This window comes from Vanellus vanellus, assembly GCF_965231255.1.
Source record: "Vanellus vanellus genome assembly, chromosome: 1".
Taxonomy (NCBI): Eukaryota; Metazoa; Chordata; class Aves; order Charadriiformes; family Charadriidae; genus Vanellus; species Vanellus vanellus.
Window position 1 is genome coordinate 57111601 of NC_138905.1, and position 25409 is coordinate 57137009.

General features: G+C 39.7%; 1 protein-coding gene across 3 annotated transcripts in view; it reads right to left on the reverse strand.

Moving 5' to 3' along the window:
• Positions 1-25409, reverse strand: part of TNRC6B (trinucleotide repeat containing adaptor 6B) — a 138445-nt gene that overhangs the window by 76724 nt on the left and 36312 nt on the right. For all 3 annotated transcript variants that reach the window (XM_082485490.1, XM_082485488.1, XM_082485489.1), the window contains one exon: positions 19386-19453. In XM_082485490.1, coding sequence (XP_082341616.1) covers positions 19386-19453 — 68 coding nt within the window. The remainder of the gene's footprint in view (positions 1-19385; positions 19454-25409) is intronic.

Consider the following 25409-nt stretch of genomic DNA (forward strand, 5'->3'; position numbering starts at 1 on the left):
GCAGTGGTACTAGGAAATTCTCTTCCAGCAATATGCTAATTCTATAGATTTTTCTTCATTTATAGATTTGGATGCTTTCTCCTCTACTCAGCCATCTATTAATAAAGTAAGAGACAAAGGTCTCAAAAGGTTAAGTTTAGCTGAAACTAGCCAGCACAGACTGTATGATCCTATGAAATTTCTCCTCCACCCCTCCCACCCCCCCTTCCCAGCAGGAGAGAAAAAGGCTAAAAAAAAAAAAAAAAAAAAGCTGCTGAAAGTACACATACTCATTTTTCAGACACTTGTTTTCCCTCATTTTTTCCCATTAGAACTGCAGATTCCTGTATATTGAAGCTCAATGGTAATAAGGCTTTTCTTGTCAATTATTTCTCAAGAATCTCTTAGATGCAGTGCAAAAAACTCCAGGCGCTCTGCTGACTACAGACTTCACTGTAGTTTTCAACCTACTAAAATAGTCTGCGTTGGAAAGGGATTGATTCCTGTAGGTACCAATAACAACTGACATACAAATGCAAATAGAAAAAAAGAAATAAGCTTCCGAACCCACTGTCATCACTATAAACTGAACAAAGCAAAAAAGGCTCCCCCACCTCAACTTTTCTGCAAGCTTCAAACTGAACTAGAAATTGCAAATTAAGTCAAGTCTCTCAAAATGATTTTAAATAAGTATTTTTTTCCCCTTTGTACTGAAGGAACATACTGTATGCAAATAATATCGAGAATTGCACAGACTCGCACTTTTAAAATCCTATCGTTTCACAGGCTGCAGAGTGCTCAACACACCCTACACTAAAAAAAGATTTGGTGGGTCAAAGACATTTATATGAGGAATTATTTTCATTGGTCCTTCCTATTCACAGTGTACCATCTTACAAAGCTACTCAAACGTTTGACAGACTCTGTACTGTAATCCCTTCTATTATTCTCAATAGTTGCTTTTTGCCTGATCTGATCCATGACAGCTTCTATAGCTACAAGCAGTTGCAGTTGTTAGAAAATATCCTGTATTCCATCTTCCTAACTATCAAGCTATACTAACATTTACACAATTTGGAAGTGTATAACACAGACAGTAATGTATAAAAGCAAGAAAGTATGCAGGGAAGGCGAGTACTTTTCTTAAGTGCAGATTCTGGGAAGGCTACGTCCTACAGTACTGCTAATTCAGGACAAAACTTGGGTTTTCATGATGTCCTGAGTTCAGCCATCCTATGGTATAGCACTTATCACATAAACTACATAATTGATGTTTTTGTCCAGTAAGTTCCAAATCTGAAAATACTACTACTTTATACTGCATTTGAAAACAGTTCTAATGTCCAATTAAGTTTGTCAATCAACAGGTACATTCAACATATTCTTGTTACAGCAGGATGTCCACTAAGCCCAAGGCGGCTTTCAGTAACAAAAGCCATCAGGCTGCATCAGGTCAAACACACAGAATGTTTTTATAATATTCCCTCACACAGATACATGCCAATAATATAAGAGTGGAATCTAATAAAGTTCATTAACCCTGAACAGGGACAATGTATTACTTCATACAAAAAACGGGTTATCCATTACTACTGAACTTTTACGAACCAAAATTATCAGCACAACACACTATACAAATTTGAGTGGAGTTCTTTTTTTATTGGCTTGCTCTAGTTTAAAATTAAAAAGCACCTTAAATTTCCAAAAGAAAACATACTGCAGAATTATTTCAAATATTTGCTAGCCAGTGCGGGGAAAAAAAAAGGCACCCTAATATATACTACTACAAGACTCTAATGAGGACAGACGGATACGTTTTCAGTAGCCATATCCGTATCTCTCTCCTCCATTTGTATTTAACTGTACGGAGGTAAGGCCACAAAGAAATATATCACAGTAAAAGGCCTATCAGGGGTGAAGAATAATGTATACCACCGCAGAGAATTTTTTTTTTCCCATTTAACCTCACAGAAAGGAGCATTACATCACACTCTTACAATGCAGGAGGAGGGGCCTGTTCTCAGAAAGCAAGCTTCAACTATTTCCCTTTAATTTTCTACTGGGTTCTGGAGGGAGATGCAAAAATAACTTGGATTTAAATTTTTAGTAACATAGAAGACGGGGAAAAAAGCGAGAAAACACAGCTTTTTACCTACATGTACAAACACGAAGGCGAATACCCGTTTCCTGGAGAATACCGAGCGAAAGTCTACAAAACATCAGCGGCATCCAGCACCTTGCATTTGCAAGCGTGCATTCCTAAATATCTGCCCCACATTTTATCAGTCGCCAGACCCGTTAAGCCGAGAAGGGTCCCCTTAACCTTCTGGGCAACCGGACACGGCCGGACCCTTTGAAAGCCGGCGCTACCCAGCACGCCTGGCTGGGCTGGAACTCCCCATGCCGCCCCCCCCCCCCCCCATGTTTAGGGGAAAGCACCATTTGGCCCCAGCGAGGGCCGCCCCAGGGAGGGGGAGGGGTAAGGGGAGGGGGAGGGGTGCCCGGCAACGGCGGAGTGCGCTGTGCTCGGCGGGCCCCGCCAGCCCGGGGATCCTCTCGCCCCCAAACCTGGCGCTGTGCGTGTTTGAGTGCCTCATTTTAGGGTTTGGAGTTTTTTTGTGGGTTTTTTTTTTTTTTTTTTTTTGCCTTTCTCCCCGGGCAGAGTGGACCGGTGAGAACACTTCCCCATCTGTCCCTTGTCGGACCCAGCAGCAGAGAGAATGCAAACCCCTTTTTATATATGCAAATTTTTGCAGCAGATTTAAAAGCTTCGGATGCTGTGGGGAAGAAATCACTGTTTAAGAAGCCTCTATTTAAATAAAACAAGATTTTCAGTACTATCTTGTACTTCACCAGCTTGGAAAATACAAATGATCTTCTGCAATTTGCCTAAGTGTTTTAAATTACTAATCTCTTCAAAATCCACAGTATACGTCTACAGAGACGTCCTTCTAAAAAGCCCTAAAAATCCACTAAAAGTGCTTTACACGTAAAACCAAACACGATCTGAAGCAAGTATCTGTGCTAGAAAAAACACCTCTGCAAAACCACGGATAAAAACGGTCGGCTCAGGCTCTTAAAAATCTACCGATAGGTAAAAGCAGTAATAATAATAGAATATAAACGTACCACTAACCTCATAAAGTGCAGCAGTGCTTAAATCCAGCGAGTTGAGGCATACAAGGTAGAAATGGAAATGAAAAAAGATCCAAAAATGATTTTGTGTTTGTTTTGGTTGGTTGGTTTTTTTTTAAATTTTATTTCAAATGTTCAGAAACCAGCAGAGACTCTGTCGGCCATTTTGGCTTGAACTCCCTCCCTCACTCTCTCTCCCTCCCTCTCTCTCCCTCTTGCTCTCTCTAAAGGAAGAAGCTTTTTGTGACCTTCAAATAGAGGCAGGTCATGTGACTCCAGGCAGGCTGTCAATCACAGCACGGGGCCAGCCTACTTCCCGCCTTAAAGGGACAGCGCCCTGCCCGCGCCGGGGGACGGCCGCTCCCCGCCGCGCAACCGCGCTCTCCGCCCGCTCTGGTCCCTCTGCGTTCCGCAGACGAAGGCAATACCCAGACAGGGTAAAACAGAGAACGCGGAGAGCAACTCAGCTGGAGCTCTTCTCTTTAAAACTAGCTGAAAAATGAAATAGACAATGAAGCTAATTCTACATTCAGGTCATAGAACCGGTAAGCGGTGAATGGTGAAATGTGCAAGTCCCACTCGCCGCCCGCGCTCTCCTGCAGCGCGCCGGGGGGGGGGACACGACCCTACTAGCACTCACCTCGAGAGGAGACCACATTTTAAATACCCCATCCCGACTCAAGGACAAGAAGAGGTTCATCTTCTGCCCACAGTGAACCCAGATTGGAACCGTGCTCCCTACACGACACACACACAGAAACCTGAGATCGGGGTTCAGAGGCGCGAAGACCTGCAGGACAGCAGAGCAAACTCTGTCTCTCCTACTACCTTGACTGTTTTAATGCTCAGGATGCAACTCAATCATCAGGCAGACACTCGACAGTCTCTTCCCACATTTTCCATAGATAAATGCTCCAACAGTCGAAAGAGAGAATTCCAGCATGTTGAAACAACAAAAAAATCTGCAGGAGATTTCCAGACATTACCTTGAATATGCAGAAACAGTAAAGAAGATAGTTCAGAAACGGTATCAGAACGGTATATGGTAGTGCAAGTATGATTCTGCTGTAAGGAGAGTTGCTCCTGAGGAAGCCCAACACAGGTAACAAAACGCCTGAACCGACAGCGTCAGGGACCTGTGCCCACAGTGAGATAACTGACAGCACCTTGGGAAACGCATGGCAGCACCCTCTGGATTGAACCCGTAAAATACACAAGTTTCTAACTCTGTACAGTTTTGCACGATAGCTATGTAGAAAGCAAAAAAGACCAAACAAGCAGTGAAAACACCACCACAGAATGAAACTAACTTGAAAAGCCATGGGGGGATCCTCCGTAGGAATGAATTTTGGGTTGCAGAAGCTGCACACCTTATGAATGAGAATAAAAATCATGAATGTATATTATCATGCTATGTCAGTCATTGGCTAAACATTATTTTCCAAAAAACCACAGGAAGGCTATGAATGGCTACTATGGCTCAGGTTTTGACACACTTTGCCCCAGCTACCCTCACAGTGAGGTACAGAACTCTCGAATGGGGGGGCGGGGCGGGGGAAACCCCCAATGAGGAGGTTTCTTCAACAGGACTGCAGCCTGCACCCTAACCTCCCCACCTCTATCTCTGCAGGCTCCAGAAACTCTGCAAATAGCTAATGCGTGTTGCGCTTACAGGTAGTTAATGAAATAAAAGCAATTAGATGCTAGCTATTCAGCTTGCTCTGCCTAAAGCAGCCTGCTGGATGTAACAGTTTGCAGTGCTTTCTGGCAGGGTTAATCCAAACCCAGCAATTTAAGAAATGTGGTGAAATCTCAGTGAATATGTTCTTATTTGTGGCAACACCCGAAGAGAACACCACAATTGCTCAGAATGGCTAAAGACAAAACCCAAACCAACTGCTAGGCATCTGATTTACACCAAGTTTCATAAAAGCAAATATATATGCATATTTATGAAACAGCTATCCCCCTTCTGAAAAAATCACATTTATTGCAGCTACATGTTCTATGCATGTTCACACTGAGTATGACAGTGTGCACTAAGCTACAGATAATTTTACTCCCTCTCAAAAGCCAAATTGTTTTACTCAGACTTATAAATCCTCTTAACTTCAGAAGGGCTTGCCAGCTCTCCATTCTGAAGTCCTAGAAGCTTTTACTTCAAGGAGTTGATAACATTGTGATGACTTTAAGCAACCAGCACTCACTGGAGTTGCTGTGTATCAAGTGTAAATCACCGTTATAAAATTTCACCATGTCAACGTTCTATTGCTGAAGCTTTTTTAATCAGAAAACTTTTTTGGGACAAGCAAATAATCAGTAAACCAAAAATATTTAGAGAGGCCAGTATGGTTAATTCTTAAATAACTGTAGCATGGGTAAAAGATCTTGGGTTATTTAGCATTTTTTTAAAAACGTATGGGCTATGGGCCTAGGTTTTAACTTGACTAGTTTGTCTTCCATAAAGAACCACGGACTCCACTTGACAAGGTGGAAGCTATCCATGTTTTGTCTCCTTTAAAATGTTATTAGGAAGCAACTTCAAAATTCTTATTTTAATATTAAAAATAATTAAATAAATGCTTTAATAGAATTTTTCAACTAAGCTAACTGAAACATACCTTATTCTTTATCTACTCCTGTTGGCATATTGGTTAAGACAGCTCACAAAAAGTTTTGGGTTTTTATTTTGGTTTGGGGTGGGGGGGTAGGGGTATTAGTTTTTTTTGTTTGTTTGTTTTTTGTTTTTGTTTTTTTGTTTTTTTTTAATGCAGCATTTCCCCAACCAAAATTGTGGAAGAAGCAGCAGCACAGTAGATCAGAAAACAATGGAGAAGAACATAAATATACACAGCATATGCAAAACCTGCACATACCTTTTCAGAGGGCAATTGCATTTTAAAACCTAACCATTAAGCTTCCTGATGCTAAAAACGCTGTTAATAGCTAGTGTTAATAGGTTATATCCTTGTTATGTGCTACTAACTTATCTGATTACAAACACTTCATTTCTAAGCACCTTCCATCTGAGGATCATAAAGCACTTCAAAAACTTCAATGAAGCTTTACAGTGTTCCTATGAGGACAGTATCCAGTATAAGCAGATACATACATGCACCCACATGCACATTAAGAGAGATGCTTACAGTCATGGATTCCCTGCGCTTGTGTCTCAACTGACACAGGAGAGGACTGGGTTTTTTAATTCCCATTAAGCTGTATTGTGGTTCTAGTAACACCACATCCTTTTTGATGACCTTTTGATAAGAATCAATAAATTAGGCTTCAACCTTATGTACACAGACATGCTCCAGTGTCCACCCGATGAATGGAAGTATCAACTCTACCCTCCAGTTGTCATGTCAAAAATGAGGCCTGGTCTGTCTGATCTGTAGATCTTTACTCAATTTTAAAAGGATTTGAATTCATCCAGTCCTTATGCAAAACTCTCTTGCTCATGAGCTGGCATTTTTTGGGGGATTGAAGCCCTACAGTCTGATGCCTTATCTATCTTCCTATGAAGGCTGCGCCCTCGCCATTCTACAACATTGGACTCCACCCACTGGGCTTTCTACATTGCCCATACACATGCAGCAATAAATTTAAGACTCCCCTCCTCCCCCCCCGAAAGTTCTTCACAGCTGACACTACAAAAGTGAAAAAGTCAATTTGGCTGCTTCTGACACAATTCCTCAGCAGAAACCTCAAATATTAACAAGTTTCTCATAGCACAAATGCCTTCTCACCAACTGTCCTTTCTCCTGCTGGAGAAGAATTTGCTTCCTGAAGTATCAGAGGCAAAAAGGCAGAGATTTTTTACCCAAAGTGAATGAAGCCTACATGCCCTCTTATCCTACTGCAGCTCATCAGTTCAATTTCCCTAGATCACCCTTCCCCAAACCCAGAATGGAGGTGCAGTAACAGATGCAAGATAACTGGAGGCCAATTCCTCCCCAGCTCCCCAACCAGTCACTTGAGGAATAACCAACCTGGATTACAAGGTTACCTCTTCCAATTAACAGGATCAGAAAGGTCCTTTTGTCTTCCCTGGGATGAAGTTAAAAGCATAACTCTTAGGGCAGGGATGTGTAGGTGAGGACTAGGTTACATAGTTGCACAAGTTCCAATAATAAAAAGCAAGCAGAGAGCCCCTTAAATTAAGGAACAGAATTAAGAGTCTTAACTGTTCCTTGTGTGCTCTAACAACTGCCCTATGATTTGTTTCAAGAGAACAATTAAAACCAGTAAGGTTAAACCCAGGAGTTCAAAGCTTCTTGCTTCCTAGACTTAGTAACAACTAGGAACTTGACACAGGCATCTCAGTCCTGGATAAGATATAGTTCAGATGACTTTTAAATTATTTTCTCTGAACAGACAGAGATGCTAAATAGTCAATGCTTTTGAAAAGTGAAGACAATAGCTAGATCTGGCTGTATCACCACACTATTTTTTTTAAACTCTTCACAGTGATCGCACATAAGCCATTGTGTAAGAGATGACCACTCCTTCTGCAGGAGTGCAAAACTTTAAAATGTTCAAGCCTTCTTCATGAAGAAAATACTCATTCCTACGTAAAACCAGAGGTTTGGTTTGGGGTTGTCGCCCCCTTCGCACTTAGTGAGTAGTGAGACATTTTATGCTGCAGAATTGTGAAGACAGAGCTGGCAGGGGTTTTTAACTATAGCAACCAAAAGTATAATGTAAATTCTTTCTTCAGAGAAAAATACCATGACGAAAAGTGACCAACAAAGGAAAAGCTTGCTTGGTTTCTGAAAAGGTTACAACAGCTTTTGCATCCCTCACACAAAGCTACCTATCAACACATTTTAGGAATGGAGCATACCATCATTATTATTCAAAACTTATATTGTAGCAGTGCTTTGGAGACCTACTAATGTTTAGATCTCATTCATATCTTGCCAGGGATAAAAGAAAGAACACAAGGCCTGAAAACTTCACAGCATATGAAGTTTGAGAACTATACATGACTTCAAGGCCCAGTCAAATTTCTGACCCTATACATTAATGAAGTGCTCGCAGAAAGATAATGAGTCAGAAGGAAAACTTCATTCATCGAACTTTGCAAACACCCACTTTTCCAACTAGTTTTTCCTCAATCTGCCACAATACTTTCCCTAGCTGTTCAGCCCATAAATAATCCATCATTATGCCTCCACTTCTTCAATCTCCTCAAATGCCCTTTCCAAACTGGAGAACGATTAAGCTTTCTACATGCCTTTTAACAAAGTTGTTCCACGAACAACGGAACTGAAAGCTCATTTCCTATGAATCTCTGTCACACATCACCAAACCTCTACTCTACTGCACTAATCCCAGCTTCCTGCACAGCCAGTTCTCCTTTGATGCCAAGGCTCTACCAATATATTGAGCCCTATGCAGATCTCTTCCCACAACTTTTCATTTCTTTCAGTACCTGGGCAAAAAATAGCATATGCTGCAGCTAATCCCAAAACACACACGATGATTAGCTATTAACAAACATAACCAGAACAGATAATATTTTGGTTTGTTCTGAAGCTCTTCTTCTAGTGGGGAAATTAATTTTGGTTTCTCCTCCAGACAGTTACTGAAGTTTAACATATTAGTAATTATAACTGTATTATAATTTCTTACTCCTCTGCCTCACTTGACCAAAACTGGATAAGAGGCTCCAAACTTACTCGGGGAAGATACAGACATGGAAAGCAATTGCATGAGACTTTAACTGCTCTAGGAACTGAAAGAATACACCCCAAACATCATCTCCCATTCAATCAGATCCCCATCTAAATGCTGAATGAGTTTTTATACTCATATCCTTGGAAACTAAACGAGTACTTCCCAGCAACATAACACGCAGGGGAACTTAGGCAAATTAGTATTCTTAGAATTTTGTTAACCTGCTCCTTACTATCATCTCAGAAGCTTCATGATTTTGGAGACTATAATCCTATCCATCAGGTGTCCCTCTTCAGTTTCCAAAAATCCTATAAACTGCCAAAATATCAATGAATTTGGAAAAGTTTCTCCCTTTTATGCAATTCTACCTATACCAGTGAAAAGATACTTCTTTCAAATAAATAGATATTTAGGGAAATGGTATAGGGTATCACTTCACCCATATTTACAGCAAGCAGTTGCTTTCTAATTGTTATTTACAGCATGTGAATTATCATGCCAGTTAGATGATTGATTCAACTGACCTTCCATCAACAATAGCTGTTACCATGCATTTCAAAAGGAGTAATAACCTCATTGGTTAAATCCTTCCTTCCCCCTGTTCAAGCCTTGAAGCTTTAAACATTTTAAAACAAAGAGCAGCAAGCATTTTCATCTGACCAGGTTGGAACATTTAATGAAAACCTTATTTTTCATGTTTATAAATACTTTGCCACAACAGGCCCCCTTCTTTATACAGAGCCTTTAGATATGCTTGTACTGAAATTCAGTATACTCTGCTCACTTTGGTTTAGTATGCTCACGCAAAACAGATTTCTTGCAAATAATTATGGGAGGTCTCAGAAAAGACAAGAAAGAATTTTGGAATGAAAGAGTTAGTCTTATTCTAGTCCAATCTTTTTTCCTGCCCCATCTAAAAGGAAGCTATACTGCACTAAGATTTTTTTTTTTAAATGTTTTTTATTTATTTATTTATGGTGAGATAGACCAGTACCTCTCTACAAATTGTTCTAACTTGCCTTTAGTTTTAGTATGGGGAGTTCAGTCACTGGCCCGGAAACCTCTGAGCAAAGGAATTTCTGGCATCTTGGTTGGAGCTGGCACCAACCCATTTTCCTTTGTTCTCATTAAAGGAACCATAATATGCTAAGTTAAATAAGAAAAAAAAAAAATCAACAAAAAAAACCAACCAAAACCCCAAAGTAAAAGCAGAATACAAAAAGAATGCATATTCAGTGGATTACTGTAAGAGAAGATTTCCCTAATTCGACTCTTTTTTTCTAATAAAAACACTATTTATTGCTGCAAAAATCTGTAAACTGATCTTTCCAAGTGACTTGAACATCTTCCCTAAGTAATTTGCCTTCATGTACAGCCCTTCAGTTTGAAATGTCAGGAAAGGAACAGCCAGCTATCCATGCAGAAAATTTAACAAGCTTTAGCTGTCACAAATATTCAAATGCACGCACTAACTTAAAAACAGTATGACCCCCAAATATGATCAACTTCGATGAAGGGCAAAGAGTTGAGCAAATTCCATCTATCTAGGTAGGAGTAAAAGAACTCATACCAGCTCTCCAGGTTGCAGCACGCCAGAGGAGCAATGCAGCTTAAAAGCTCCAAAATATCTCTGTAAACAAGTTTTTAATTCATACCATGTTGACCACAGAGCACAGTATTTTTAGTCATACAAAGTAAGTCATATCTTCTACATGGAATAAAGAGCTTCCTTTTTTTTTTCTTCCCTCCCCTTCTTTAACCAGTAACAGTCACTCCCTGAAGGGTCTAGATGGGATCTGCAACTTAGAACCAAGTTTTTGGACTTTAGGACCATTTACCTTTTTTGTCCTTTAACCTCTGGTATCTCTAAAGCATAGTGGATAGTCACTAAAATTTCTGTTTTCTGGACACAGGAAAAAACGAGAGAGCACAACTCTAATATAACATACAACCATTAGACGTTTTTCCCTTTCCTTTGTCATCTCCTTCAAAGGAAGACTCAACCATTCATCTGGGCATAGACACAAAAAATACCAAAGACTTGATAAATGTATTTATTCTTTGGAGAGAATGAAGCAGGGAAAAAAGCACTGAGCAACTTAAACTGGGTGCAAAAGGAAAAAAACCCCTAAGTTTTAGGACTGTAACTCATACACATTAATGATGCGACTGACTTGTGCTAACAGACAAAAAGTGAATCCTTAGCAGATCAAAATGTGTGGCACTAACTTGGTGCAGATACCACAGAAATTTGTCTAAATTAAAGTATATTTTTACATTAAGAACATAGACAAAACACTAATTTAGACAGGGCTTAAAATTATTAACTGCCCTTAAATGATTTTGCTTGCTGTCCTCCAAGTCTGTTATCTCACTCCCAAGGTAAGATGTCACCCAACAACTGTCATCTAAATAGCAATGAAATGCTGAAAAGAGAGCAATGTCCAGCCATCCATATAAATGATACATGAGAGAGCAGTTACCTCAGGCAGCTCCTGAGGAAGGGGTAACTTGGGAGAGGGAGGGGAAACAGCCACTAATCAACCAGACCTAAAAAAGGACTTCTTGGACAATGAACTTGAGTTATCAATAGACCATCCAGTAGATAGTTTGCTTTCTGGACACAAAGAACTAGAGGCCAGGGGGTGGAGGGGTTGGTGGTGTCTGAAATCAAGAGACTCTGGGATTTGGTCAGTATGCAAATGCTCTCCCCTTCAAAGTACAGTAAGCTCTTTAAGACAGCAGTAAATCAGAATACCCTCCTTTTCACTAGCAATTAGAATTACCACTAACTGTAATGACTAGAGAAACCAATGGTGTCAAGGATAATATGTGACACTATCTACTGGGTATTTTGCAATACCGTATTTATAAATCAAGCAAGCTGGAACGAAAAAATATACTTTTTTCTTGTTTTGGAAAGACAACAAATGTAAAGAAGCAAGCTTTGTGCACTTTTACGCAGGACAAATACAGATTTTGTGAGGGGGAGGAAGCCAAGAAAACTAGCCTGTTCTTACCACAAGACATGTGGAAGAAAACATTATAAAATCATAGGGAAAAGAAGCACCAAGTTATTCACACTTAGAATGTACACTGTCCACAAATCTTTTCCTCTCTCAATATTCAGCAGCAGTGTAGGTAAAACACATTGGGATAATAAGTGGGAACTTAACTTCCAAAGTTGACTTTTTTCTGTGTGATCTACCACAGCTTTTCTTTCCCCCCCCTCAGTCATCTGGCTTCTGTTTTTCCACATATTGAGAAAATACTTCCCAAATAATTGTACAGTAATAGTGTAGGTTAGCTGAGGTACCTGGAAAATATGTATCTGTTCACGACAAAATAAAACATATAGTACTATATGCTTTGCTACCTCCTAATTTATGGTTTGAAAAGAAAAAAAAAATTACTGAGGAGATGAAACGGGGAGTCTTAAAAAACATGAAATGACAATTGAAAATATTTTCAAGACTAACTTGCAAAAGGAAATATCTAATTTTAAATTATTTTTGTTTACAATACTCAGACTATAGTTTTCCTGTGAGTAATACCTCTAACTTTAAGTAAAAATATTTCAAAAGATTTAAGTATAACATTAAACTGGTAGAATACAGAAGACAATTGATGGAACTTTTGGCGTTTTGAAGTGCTTAAGTTTTTAGTATGAATTCTGCATATTTTTGTTACATTGTTCACAAGTACTGTATTCTAAAGGGTGCCAGCCAGCTTTTGCAACATTATTGACTTAGCAGCCTTATGGGTAAAACACAGCTGCCTCTACAGATACAGAATTCACTACTGTCTCATCTGTTTCTACCCACTCAGTTGCATAACAAAGGGCAATTCTTTTCTCTGCACCTCAGGCCCCCCTTATATACACAGGTAGAGTTGCCTTCAAATGCAAACTTATTCTGCCACTCACTCCACTACAGGGACTAAGAAGTCTTCTACCATATGAAGATGATGAAAATATTCCCTAAACCTTAGTTGGACCAGATTTAATCTCAAGTTTTAGTCTAATGGTCTCACACCCTCAAATATCCTTTCAAATCTCCAAGGACAGAAAAGAAAAATATTTTCAAAGTTAGAACTCTCCTACTCAGATGCCAATACCAGAGCTAGCCTGAATTATTACTGGGACTGAAGCGTATTCTGACACGCTAACAGAACTGCAATACCCTATGACAAAAGTGTCTGGTATGGCCACTACAGACATAGCACATGTCTCTGGTGGTTTGCTAGGATGTTGGACAGAAGACTTCAGTGTCTGGGGACATTTCTCTAATGGGCTACTTATTCTACATACACATAGGACAATCAGCAACGAAAAATCAGCTATGCCTTTACTTTTGAACGTAATTGTTGATGTTTTCAAGGAAAAAACATAACTTGTCATGACTTTCAATAGAATTTGGGATGACACTCAGATTTAGGTACCCCAAATCTGAGTTGATAATCTGAATTAGGATTTGGAGGCTACTTTGACAATTCTGTCACAAATCTTCTGAAAAAAAAAACAAAAACAAAAACAACCTTTTGCTTAGGTTGGTACTGTCAGTAAATTAAAAAGATGCAATGATACTCAAGACAAATCTCAATACCTTCTGTACAATGGAATGTCCTTAAAACACCAAACAAAACCCCAGTTAGGCAAGCATTTAGCTAACTGTTTACTTTAAATTTGGCAAGAACACTGGTTTGTGCTACAGGGACAGAAGCTATGGCTAGGGTCCTTTGTGGGATTTTAACATTAAAGAAACCCTTCAAAACACTACTGTAGTAGTTCATAGCAATGCCTGGCGTTCTCACCAACAAAAGCAGACATCTTCAGGATATACCACTGCAACCTTTTATAGTTTTCAGAAAGACTACAAAAGAGTAAGTTTGGTGGTTTTATGCCACTGTGGCAGTGATATTTTCATGTGCACCCAATATTGGCAGGCTGCTGAAAACAAAGACAGACTGGCCTATTAACTGGCTGCTTAAATTGAAGTATAAGGAAAGGCTGATAGAGCTTGTTCTGCTTAGCTTTAAAATGACAAAATTAAACTGAGGGGGGAGGGTGAGAATAATTCTATACAAGCAAACATAGAAGTAAGTTTTAATGAAGACTGAGCCAGATTTTCAGACATGCACAGTGGAAGATGAAAGGCAACGGACATAAATTGCAACAAGGAAAATTCTTACTGAATATTTGAAAATTTTCTCCACCATGAGCATGATCAACCATTGCAACAGATCACCCAGAAAGGCTCTAGAATAATCCTGTAAAGCCTGATACAACTTAGAAATTAGATCTAACCTTCAAATCTGGCCATCCTTTGAGCATGGGATTGGACAAGATGACTTTCAGAGGTCCTTTCCAACATAAATTATTTTTAGTTTATGATTCCTGTTTTCAGCTTAGACTGTTTTAGCTACCTCTTTCTTTTAATTGTAGTGTCACACAAATCCAGGAAGACATCGAATATTCCTGCTGAAGAGTCAAAGAATAATGTACATTACCAAACACACAATGAACATTACCAAATTTAAAACAACTTTATGATCCTCACTGGATGCAATCTCTTCCTGGCATTACTGCAATTTCAGAGGATCTCCTTAAGAACTCTTGCCTCAGAATCAATACATTAAACCATCAGGCCAGGGAAAAGGTGATCCAGTAGGTCTAACCAATGACACTTTGTAAATTATGGAAATGATCTTGTTTTGCTGTCTTTCTTACAATATGAATCACTTCCAGATGTACAAATTGCCAAGACAGTTGAAGACTTCTCTCTCCCATTACTACAAAACAGCAGGTGGGGAATAGCCAGCTGAGCTACTTCAAACAACAGTAATAGCTTGGCTTACCTTGCTAGTAAACACGAGTATGAACTTGGCTCACTTTTTGGCTGAATAGCTACTGTCAAACATACTTCTCCATGTGTCAGTCATGAATAGTAAAACATTTACATTTTTCTTATAAAAAGGAGTAGTTTTTCATTACACAATCCCTTTCATTAATAGATCAAGGTGCATAAGTTGCTAGTGGTGACAGCAGGGCATAATTTATTAGCACAGGCAGAATCGCTAATTAGCAATGCTAGAACTAGGAGAACAACCTCAATTTAAGGACTTGAGTAGATTTTTTTTTCCTATCCCAAAAAAGTACAGAGAGAATCTGTTCTCTGCTTATCAACAGAAGTTTGATTGCTTTGGAAAGATGTTTCTGGATCAAAGTTGCTTGTAAATCTTTGCTCTAGCAGTGAAAAAGTAAAAGCCCTGTTACAACAGATAAGGTAGCAAGAAGCTACTTGCCATGTAAAACGTAAATGTTTTTTGGGGAGATAATATGTACTCCTTAAGCATGGCAACTCAGGTCAACCTCTTCATAATGGATGAAAATATGAGAGAATGCTTCTAACAAAACGTTCACATGCAATTCAACATAATGATACTGATCTTTCCCCAAACTTTTCCTTTGGGAGGGAGGGAGGGAAAGGGGTTTCTTACCAAACATATTAGCCACATAACAAAATAATATGGCCAAGTGTAACAAACAAGCAGTCATATCACACACCGGAGAGTTGAGAGGAGGGAGGAATTTACAGAATACTTAAAAACTGAGATGTAACAATTTCTTATGGAATCCACTGGTCCTCTGCTGGAGTAGAAGCATGGTCCATTATCAGCTCCAGTAGTCCAGGCAGACTCGATTCTTTTGAAGTGTAGGTTTTAGAGTAAATGGCAGCCCTCACTGCTGCAACCACCATGACAGTTTTGTGACTCAGCCACGGTGCATATACTGCAAATCTTTCACAGGATTTCAGATGAGTATGCCCATTCCATATTTCACTTGTCCTAAGGATTTTGAATAGGTAACTTCTCTTCTTCATAATTAGCTTCAATTGAAATAAATTATATTCATGTTGTAAATGATCAGTGGAAGATTTCTAAAGACCTCGTATACAGTCTAACAGGATTTCTCCCCACAAAGCTGACAGATACCAGCAGACAGCAGTTCTCAGGTATCATCTACAGGTCAATCAAAAAAAAATGCTGCAAATTTAGTACAGTAAGTCTGCCAGAAAGAAATGTTCAGTACAGCAAAAGAAAGGTTTGCAAGACTGAAGCAAGTTCTGGGGTTTTGTTTCTTTTGGTTTGTTTGGGGATTTTGGGGGGGGTTGGGTTTCTTATGGGTTTATTTTGTTGTGTTTTTGTTTTTGGTTTGGGTTTTTTTTAATACTAGAAGGTACTCTTGCAATGCCAAATTTTTATCCCTGAGTCAAACTGAGCTGAAATACTCTGTTGTGTTTCAGAAATAAAGTGCCAGAAGACACCCATGGATGTTGGCTCCTTGAAATCCGTTATGAAGCTTTACTTTAACGAAGGAAATTTCACATGAAACTGGGGCTAGGTAAGAACTACTGCTTCCACTGAAAGTTTCCCAGAAGTATCTTTTTATTTCTGTTCTTTCATTGCCCACTCAAACTCTGAGTACCTTGGAATGCAGTTAAATATCAAGAAATTGCTGGGCTTGCCTAGGAGGTTAACGCTTGCAGACTGCTCCAGCACTCTGGTGCAAGTTATCTCCTTCACGGAATCTTCAGAGTTGGAAGGGACCTCTAAAGATCATCTAGTCCAACTCCCCTGCCAAAGCAGGATTGCCTAGAGCACATTACTCAGGACTGCATCCAAGTGGGTCTTGAAAATCTCCAGAGAAGGGGACTCCACAACTTCCCTGGACAGCCTGTTCCAGTGCTCTGGCACCTTAACTGTAAAGAAGTTTTTCCGTGTATTTGAATGAAACTTCCGATGTTCCAACTTGTGCCCATTGCCCCTTGTCCTATCACTGGGAAGTTGCTGAAATACTTACTTCCTCAACAATCTCAGTACAGAGTCACCCAGATCAGGCTGCCTATGAAAGGCAATTAAATTAACATGGCCAACTTTTCAGGAAAGCAAATTAGAAGCACTCAAAAAAAAAATCCCATCTGCATAGCTGTAGAGGCAGTAAATTCTAGGAAGTCTGATGAACAGCTGGAAAGGGAAGGAAGCATCTTCAGCTGGTTCAGCTACTTCTGTAGTGAATGCCTGACTCAACGTTCAAACTTATGCTCTACTTTTCACTAACAAGCTCCAATTTTATTTCAAACCAATTAGGAGGACAACAGTGAACACAGGTACACAGAATCATTACAGATGGAAGGGATATCCGAGATCGTCAATCCTACCCCTTTGCTCAAAGTATGGTTGCTTGAGGTTGTGTGCAGCTGGATTTTGAGTATCTTAAAGGATGAAGAAGGCACAACCTTATTGAGCAACCTGTTCCAAAGGACTGACCACATTTCACAATTAAAAAAAAAAAAAAGGGGGGTCCCCCCCCCCTTGTTTGAGTGGAGTTTCCTGTATTTCAGTTTACGCCCATTGCTTCTTGCCTCTTCACCAGGCACTACTATGAAGAGTTTGGCTCAGTCTTCCTTAGTCCCCTCATCAGGTATCAGATGAGGGGATACACAGATACACATGGATAAGATCCTTCCCCAAGTCTTCTCATCTCAAGGCTAAACAGTCCCAGCTCTCCCACCTTCTCCTCCTATGTCAGATACTCCAGTCCCTCTCAGTGGCCCTTCACTAGACTCACTCCAGTATGTCCAGCTAATCCCTAATGCAAGTAAGTAATAATACAAAGAGGGAATTTCAGACTTTTTTTTCTTTTCTTTTGAGATCTACAGCAAAGGATTTGAAATCAATGCAGCTTTTTGGAGTCACTTAAGAATACAAATTACTGATTCATTGTATCATTTGTTTATCTCGCATACCAGATCAACGTCACAGCAAGAGGTAAGCTCTACCAAGGCAGACAATTTTGTTAGGTAGTTGAAAATTTGAGATTGTGTGTAGAAAAAGATTCAAGTGATTGATTTAAATTTAAGAGCAATATCCATAATAGAATTTCACTGGCATTATGCTACAGTTGCACATAACAAGCATCTTCATCTCTTAGTTATGTTACTAAAATTGCACCTTTAGACTTTTATCAAAATATTATTAACAACATTATTAGGAATTATACTCCTTAGGGCAGGGTCTGTATGACAAGAGGACAGATGCCACCAGAACACAAATTTATTGGTTAAAAAAGTAAAAATCCTGCTTATCACTAATCTCATATTCTCTTTCTAATAACCACAGCTTTGGAGAAGAGAGTGAGAATGTTGTAAAGCACTTGAAAAGCTCTAATTAGAAATCAGGTCAACTGTAAAGCAATTCTAGCTTCCACTTTCACCTAAAATAAGACAGCAAACACAAGGCTATGATAAATCCAATACAACATCCCTCGTATTATTCACTACAGTAACGTGTTTCATTATACTACTAGATATCTAAAGAAACAATTCAGACAAGCAGAAATCTAACTCCTACTTTTTATTTCTGCACTGATTTTTCTTCTGGAACTTTCTGAAAGTTTCTACTCCAACAAGCTTGTATCTCTTGGTACCACAGTAAGTCAGGCAGTCTGAATAGAAAGAAATAGCAGCAATTACTTTGAGAAGTTTGGCTCACTTCCACGATGGAAAGAATGTGCATATTCAGCACTAGAACTTCCCTGAACTCATCTTGGCTACCTCAGAAACGGTTTCTCACTGTTGCAGAGGCAGTGAATTTACAGTTGCCAGCTTATCTAGAAGGCACAGAAGACCTCCACCCCAAGTCAAATCCCAGCCTCTCTGCAACAAAGGTACTGCTGATCAGTGAGAACCCCTCCTTCTCACAAGGAGACATCCAGTTAGGCATAAGAAAAAGTTCTGTGCTGTGGATTTCCCAAGGACCATTTTCTTTCTTGCTCCAAAAGGCAGGCCAAGAAAAAAATAAATTAATTATATCAAAATTGAATTACCATTGCTTTAACTAGAATACAGAAGACAACTATCACTGCAATACTTCCAGGACAAGGCTCTGTTTTTCCCATCTGAACGAAAACCCAGGAAAAAAACCCGAACCAGTACTGGATTTCTGTTTGAAGTCATATGAAAAAGGCATATTTATGTGCCTTTTGCTAACGGAAAACCGTCATTTTCTTCTCTGATCAAGCTTCTTTCCCTAAAGCACTGCGTACCAGCATCTTAAATTGTTCACCCCTGAAAGAGCATTTTGTTCACAATTTCTGTTCCATTATTAAAACACATTCTAAAGAAGTAAGGCTCGTATTTCAGAGGACCAATCTACCATATGCACACCAAAAGAAGGCCCTGGTTCTAACATATTTCACATTATTTCAGTGAAGAAGAGCTGTATAGAAACTTTGTGTACAAACTCACTACCTCGGTGCCAGGCTTCCAGAATGATTATCCCTTTTACAACTTCTGATTTACCTTCTGAAATTGCAATGCATATTTGTATGCTTTTAAATTTAAGGCAAGTCAACGTCCTGCTTTGTTGTTGGGGTTTTTTTTTTCAGCCACCATCAACTATTATATATGGATATTTAAGGAACCAAAAGGGCGAGCACCAAATGAACAACCAATGCTCCCAGCACATTTAAACAAGAGTGCTTCACACCATTTACTATGGTAAGGCCCTTTTTAAATAAACGTGTGACTCACTGTTTGTTTTCTTCACCAGGAGGTGGAGTCTTGCCATGCCCCTCCATTACAAAATCCTCATGTTCCATCTGCAAAGGCAAGCATTGCAGGTCAGAAATCGGTGGAGCAAAACGCACATCACCTAAAGTGGCCCTTTTCCATACGCAACAACTTAAGATAGCCACTTTATCACAGTGGCTGGTCCAGAACAGATAATGTAGTTTCTTAGCAACATATGTACATCTCCAACCGCACTGCTATGGTATCATTGTATAGCACAATTCTCAGAAAATCTTACAAGGGCAAAAGAATGAATTAATGGCTATAGCAGAAGACTATCAGTGAGGGTATCTAGGTTCGAAGTTTTGCTCTGTTATGGACTTCCTTTGTCATTCTGAATAAGTAAGGCTTCTACCACTTCTTCCTTACGTATAAAGCAGGAACTAAAAAAAAAGTTACATCTATCAACATCTCTGGAGAAAAATCAGAATTTTCAAAGAAACATTAACCACTGACAGAAACTGCTGTGAAAGCAGAGTACTTTTGCATATAAAAGTTATTTTTCGCAAAGAGACTTTCACTGCACACACATAGCTTGCTTAGCAGGGTAAAAAAGAGGCCTAAGGGAACCTCAAATAGATGCTGTTCCAATGACAACATAAGGTAGGCATTTCCTTTGGCTCACATGTTAAAAGATTCCAAGGGCACTAAGGAAGTTTTCTGTTTAATTGTTTTCTTTTAAAATACAGTTTTAGCATACATTTTCAGTATTTTTTTTGGCCAGAAAGAAGAATTACATTATATTTGATCATTAATTAAACAGACAGTCTTCATTTAATTACTTCATTTGGCCAGAATTTCTTACAAAGGTAGCAAAATATACAAAAATTCAACACATGCACTTAGTGTTTTATATAAACATCCAGGTATACAGCTAGCAACGCTCTACGTCATTCGAAGCCAGCAAACACGCCACACCACAATACTCAGTAAGCCATAAAACAAGGCAACTCAATCATAGTCACACACAAATCCATGATCCACTACATTAAACTGGAAAGAGGAGAGAAGCACTATTCAGTCAGTAAAGATAACATGGTTTAGTCAGTGTTTGAAGGAGAAAAAAACCCAACAACCAAACCAAACCAAAACAAAATCCAGCAGCCGCTTTCCCTTGTACCCCTTCCCCAAAAGGGTCAAGTTTACTCATTTGTACATTGATCCTTTTGACAGGTCAAAAATACTGACAAAAAAACCATTATCTGCATATTGATATCTAACAAGGATAACAGAAATTACATTATTTGCCTGCACAGACAAAGCCCGAAGCAAAACGGCAAATGAACCGAGAAACTGATGGTGGGTGGTAATGACATCCAGAAGACAGACGGTCAATCAAATATGTGTAAGGTAATTTCACATTTGTAGACATGTACCCATGAGACCCACAGTCAAAACAGTATTTTCACTTAAAAACGATGTTTGAAAGCAAGAAAATTTTGCATTACAGTTTTGTAAATAACTCAAACTTTTATCAGTGTAGTCCCACTATATCAGATACACTGAAACCTATTTGTACCTCAGTCCACATCTGATTCTTGAGAGCTCTAAAATCTGGATTCAAAACTGTACAGCTGAAGAGAAAGGTATTCGTTCCACTAATTCCGTTGTTGCGAATGTTAAATCACAAGTGTGACAACTGGTAAAATAGCTACATAGCAAAACAGCATGGTTCTGTGAGTGGGGGTAAATATTTAAGAATTACTCTTACACAACCTGAAATCAGGAGGTATTTCAGTCTGTTGCTGGTATGAGACAAGTACAATTCATAAGAACAGTAAGCGAGTGAACAGTTTGTGGCCAGTACTGGGAAGAAAGATGAAGTACAGCCTTCAGGAGTAAAGAAGCACTACATACAGCATATATAGTGCTAAAATAACAAGATTCCCATATGAAATAGAAATTCAATTTAATGAAGCTATAGAAAAGGAGAGATCATGAAAACTGAAGTATAAAATGGGCATGATTTTAAAACCAACAAAAACTTAGAAAGGAATAGGAAATTTTTTTATTGGATCATAAAGAAGAAATTTGAATGAGAACGGGAACATCTAGTAGACCACCACCAGGACAAGGCAATTGCTGCAGTACATTAAAACTGTTGCTTAAATATGAATTCTGTATGAAGAATGCTAGTGACATAACTGTTCCAGACACATTATCATCTAGCATGCATATCTATCAAAATTACCATTTCAAAGAGCAGTGGGCAAATAATTAAGAACAACAAGAGCTAGAAATAAGATTGTAGGTCCAGACGCAATCTGTTTTAAAGCAACTAGAAAACTCCATCTACTTAAGAAATGTCAACCAGCTTGCTCTACTACAGACAGTAGGCAGAAGTATCTGAAATGACTAAAATCTTCATTATAAAAAACTGAAGAAGATATGGTATGATTATGTCAGCACTGAAAAAGAGAGCTGGGCTTCGTGTAGCTTCAAAAAAGGCAATGACGAAGTTTCTCACAAGAAGTTCACCAAGAAAATTAGCCACAGAGTGAGAATGTACTTATGAACACGGGAACTGTTCAATACACAACATAAATATTAATTGATAGGTTTTCAATAATTAAAAAAGCTAACAAAATGCATCAAGACACTAAAAGAGGACATGGGAAATTCAAGAAATTGAGTATTAGTGAAGTAGATGTCTTTTTAGAGTGTATGAACAACTAGACTGGTAGGAAACAGTTGGCTGGTCAGGCTCACTGGATAATGGTTACTGCATTTTATGCTACCTGGAGGCTGGTATCAAGTGGGGTGCTGCAGGGGTGTATCCTAGGACAAGTCCATTAAACAACTTTACCAATGACTTGAAGGGCCAGTAGGGTGTACTCTGGTCAGAATTTTAAGTAACACTTCGCTGGGGTGAAGAGTTTCAATCAACATGTACAATGGCAAGGCTGCCATTCAGATGGACCTAGACAGGCTGGAGGAATAGACCCTAAAGGAACTGTATGAATTCAGACAGGACAAACACAAATCCCTGCACCTGAGAGGCCCTGGCAATGATACAGGCTGGAGACTGACCGGAGAGCAGTTCTGTGGAAAAGGTCTTGGCAGATAGCAAGCTGATCATGAGCCAGCTGTGTGCCCTGGCAGAAAAGGTCAACAGTATCCCAGGCTTTATTAAGAAAGGCCTTGCCAGTAGATAAGGGAACTGATTATTGCCTCTGCTCAGTGCTTATAATTCCACATATGGGCTAACGTACCCTGTTTTGTATTGGGGGGGGGGCACAATAAATACATCCATAAAGTGGATGCAGCAGGCCACCAAGATGCTCAGGAAGCCAGAGCACTTGCCCTGTGAGGAGAGACCGAGGGAACTAGGCTTGTTCAGCCTGGAGAAGAGACAGGTTTGGGGAGACCTAACAGCAGCCTGTCTTTATCTACAAGGAGGTCAGCAAGGAGTCAGGCTCACCACACTGGTGGCACTGTGACAGGACAAGCATAAGTTGAAAGAAGGGAAGTCCAGTCTGGACACAAGATGACTCATTTTCACCATGAGGACAGTCAAGCACTGGAACAGATAGCCCAGAGAAGTTCTATAGTCTCCTTGCTTCAAGGTTTTTAAGGCCAGACTGGACAAAATCCTTTGTAAACTCATCTGACGTCATAGCTGACACCCTGCTTTGAGTCAGATGAGAGACCTTACAAGGTCCCGGCCAACCTGAATTTCCCAGCAATCCTGCAAACACAAGAACAGATTCAGTTTAATATTGAGAGGTAATATATAGGAGAAAAAAAAAACCCTACCAAATTCCCAACCCAGCAAGAACCTGTGCTTCAGTGTGGAAAGGTCTAAGGAAAGTATCTCAGAAATTATTTGGAAAATATACTATTAAGCAGATGAAAAATTAGTTGTTGTAAAAAAATAAATTGCAACACCGAATTACACAAGTACCTGTGGATTTTCTGTTTTATATATCTTTATATATGCAGATTTATTTGTGTATTAGAGGATTACAAAACAATAGCAATACAAGTTCTTCCATTTTTGGCAATGAGATCATTCTTACAAAGCAAAAAGGGAAGTTACATATGTAAGTTCACTCCACAGGCCCAATCCAGTGCAGCAGTCTTTGCATTCCTCTTTTTGCAGAACTTTGCCTCTAATTTTCTTTTGCTTGCCTACATATTTTAAAAAAAATTCATGATCGGTGATCTGTATTTTTCACTTTGAAATTCGCAGTTTTAAAAATTTTTGCTAGAAAATGCTACACAGTTTATTTAGCGTTCTAAAAATTCTAGAATAAGCTTATAAAGTAAAAACCATTTCCATCTTTCTTTGACGTTTAAAAGTAAAAATCACTTTACTGGGTAGTTCATCTTTATTCAAAGAGATGTATCTGACAAAGAGCCTACTGAAAACAATTAATGAGCAAACTGCCCCAGTAAAATTCCATGGACATTGTTTACATTTTCCTAAAATTAGTTCTTAGGCCCAGCTATCTACAGGCTGGTCAGTCTCACCTCTGTGCCCAGCAAGATCATGGAGCAGATCCTCCTGGAAACTCTGCTAAGGCACATGGAAAATAAAGAGGTGATTGGTGACAACCAACATGACTTCACTAAGGGCAAATCGTGCCTGACAAATTTGGTGGCCTTCTACCAATGGCATTACAGTGTTGGTGGATGAGGGGAGAGCAACAGATGTCATCTACCTGGACTCGCGCAAAGCATTTGACAACATTCCACATGACATCCTGGTCTCTAAATTGGAGAGATGTGGATTTGACCAACGGACCACTCAGTGGATAAGGAACTGGCTGGACGGTCGTACTCAAAGAGTTGCAGTCAACAGCTCCATGTCCAAGTGGCAAGCAGTGACAAGTGGTGTTCCTCAGGGGTTGGTAATGGAACTGGTGCTGTTTAACATCTCTATTGGTGACATGGATGTTGGGATGGAGTGCACCCTCAGCAATTTTGCCAATGACACCAAGCTGCGTGGAGTGGTCAACATGCTGGAGGGAAGGGATGACATCCACAGGGACCTTGACAAGCTTGAGAGGTAGGCCTGTGTGAACCTCATGAAGTTCAACAAGGCCAAACACAACGTTCTGCACCTGGGTCAGGGCAATCCCATACCCAGACACAGGCTGGGGCAGAGAATGGATTGAGAACAGCCCTGAAGAGAAGGACTTGGGGGTGTTGGTGGATGAGAAACTCAACATGAGCCAGCAATGTGCGCTCACAGCCCACAAGGCCAGCCGTATCCTGGGCTGCATCAAAAGAAGCGAGGCCAGCAGGTCGAGGGAGGCGATTCTCCCCCTCTACTCCACTCTGGTGAGACCTCACCTGGAATATTGCATCCAGCTCTGGAGCCCTCAAAATAAGGAGGACATGGAGCTGCTGGAACAGGTCCAGAGGAAGGCCACGAAGACGATCAGAGGGCTGAAGCACCTCTCCTATGAGGACAGGCTGAGAGCGTTGGGGTTGTTCAGCCTGGAGAAGAAAAGGCTCTGTGAAGACATTATAGAAGCCTTCAAATATCTGAAGGGGGCCTACAAGAAGGCTGGAGAGGGACTTTTTGCAAGGGCGTGTAGTGATAGGATGAGGGTGAATGGCTTCAAATTGGAAGAGGGTAGATTTAAAATAGATATTAGGAAAAAGTTTTTCATTATGAATGTGGTGGGGCACTGGAACAAATTGCCATGGGAAGTTGTGGAGGCCCCATCCCTGGAAGTGTTCAAGGCCAGGCTGGATGGGGCTTTGAGCAGCTTGGTCTAGTGGAAGGTGTCCCTGCCCATGGCAGGGGGGCTGGAACTAGACGATCTTTAAGGTTCCTTCCAACCTAAACTATTCTATGATACATTAATTATTTTTGACATCCAAAGAGTTATTTTTGAGATCAAAAAAAGTACTTAAAAATTGAAATATTTAGGTCTTATTTTTCCAATCAATAGTAACAACCCATTGCAGAAGGATGAGAACATGGTATTTTTTTGATAGTGACCACCTGAGGATGAACTGAAGAGAGAAACA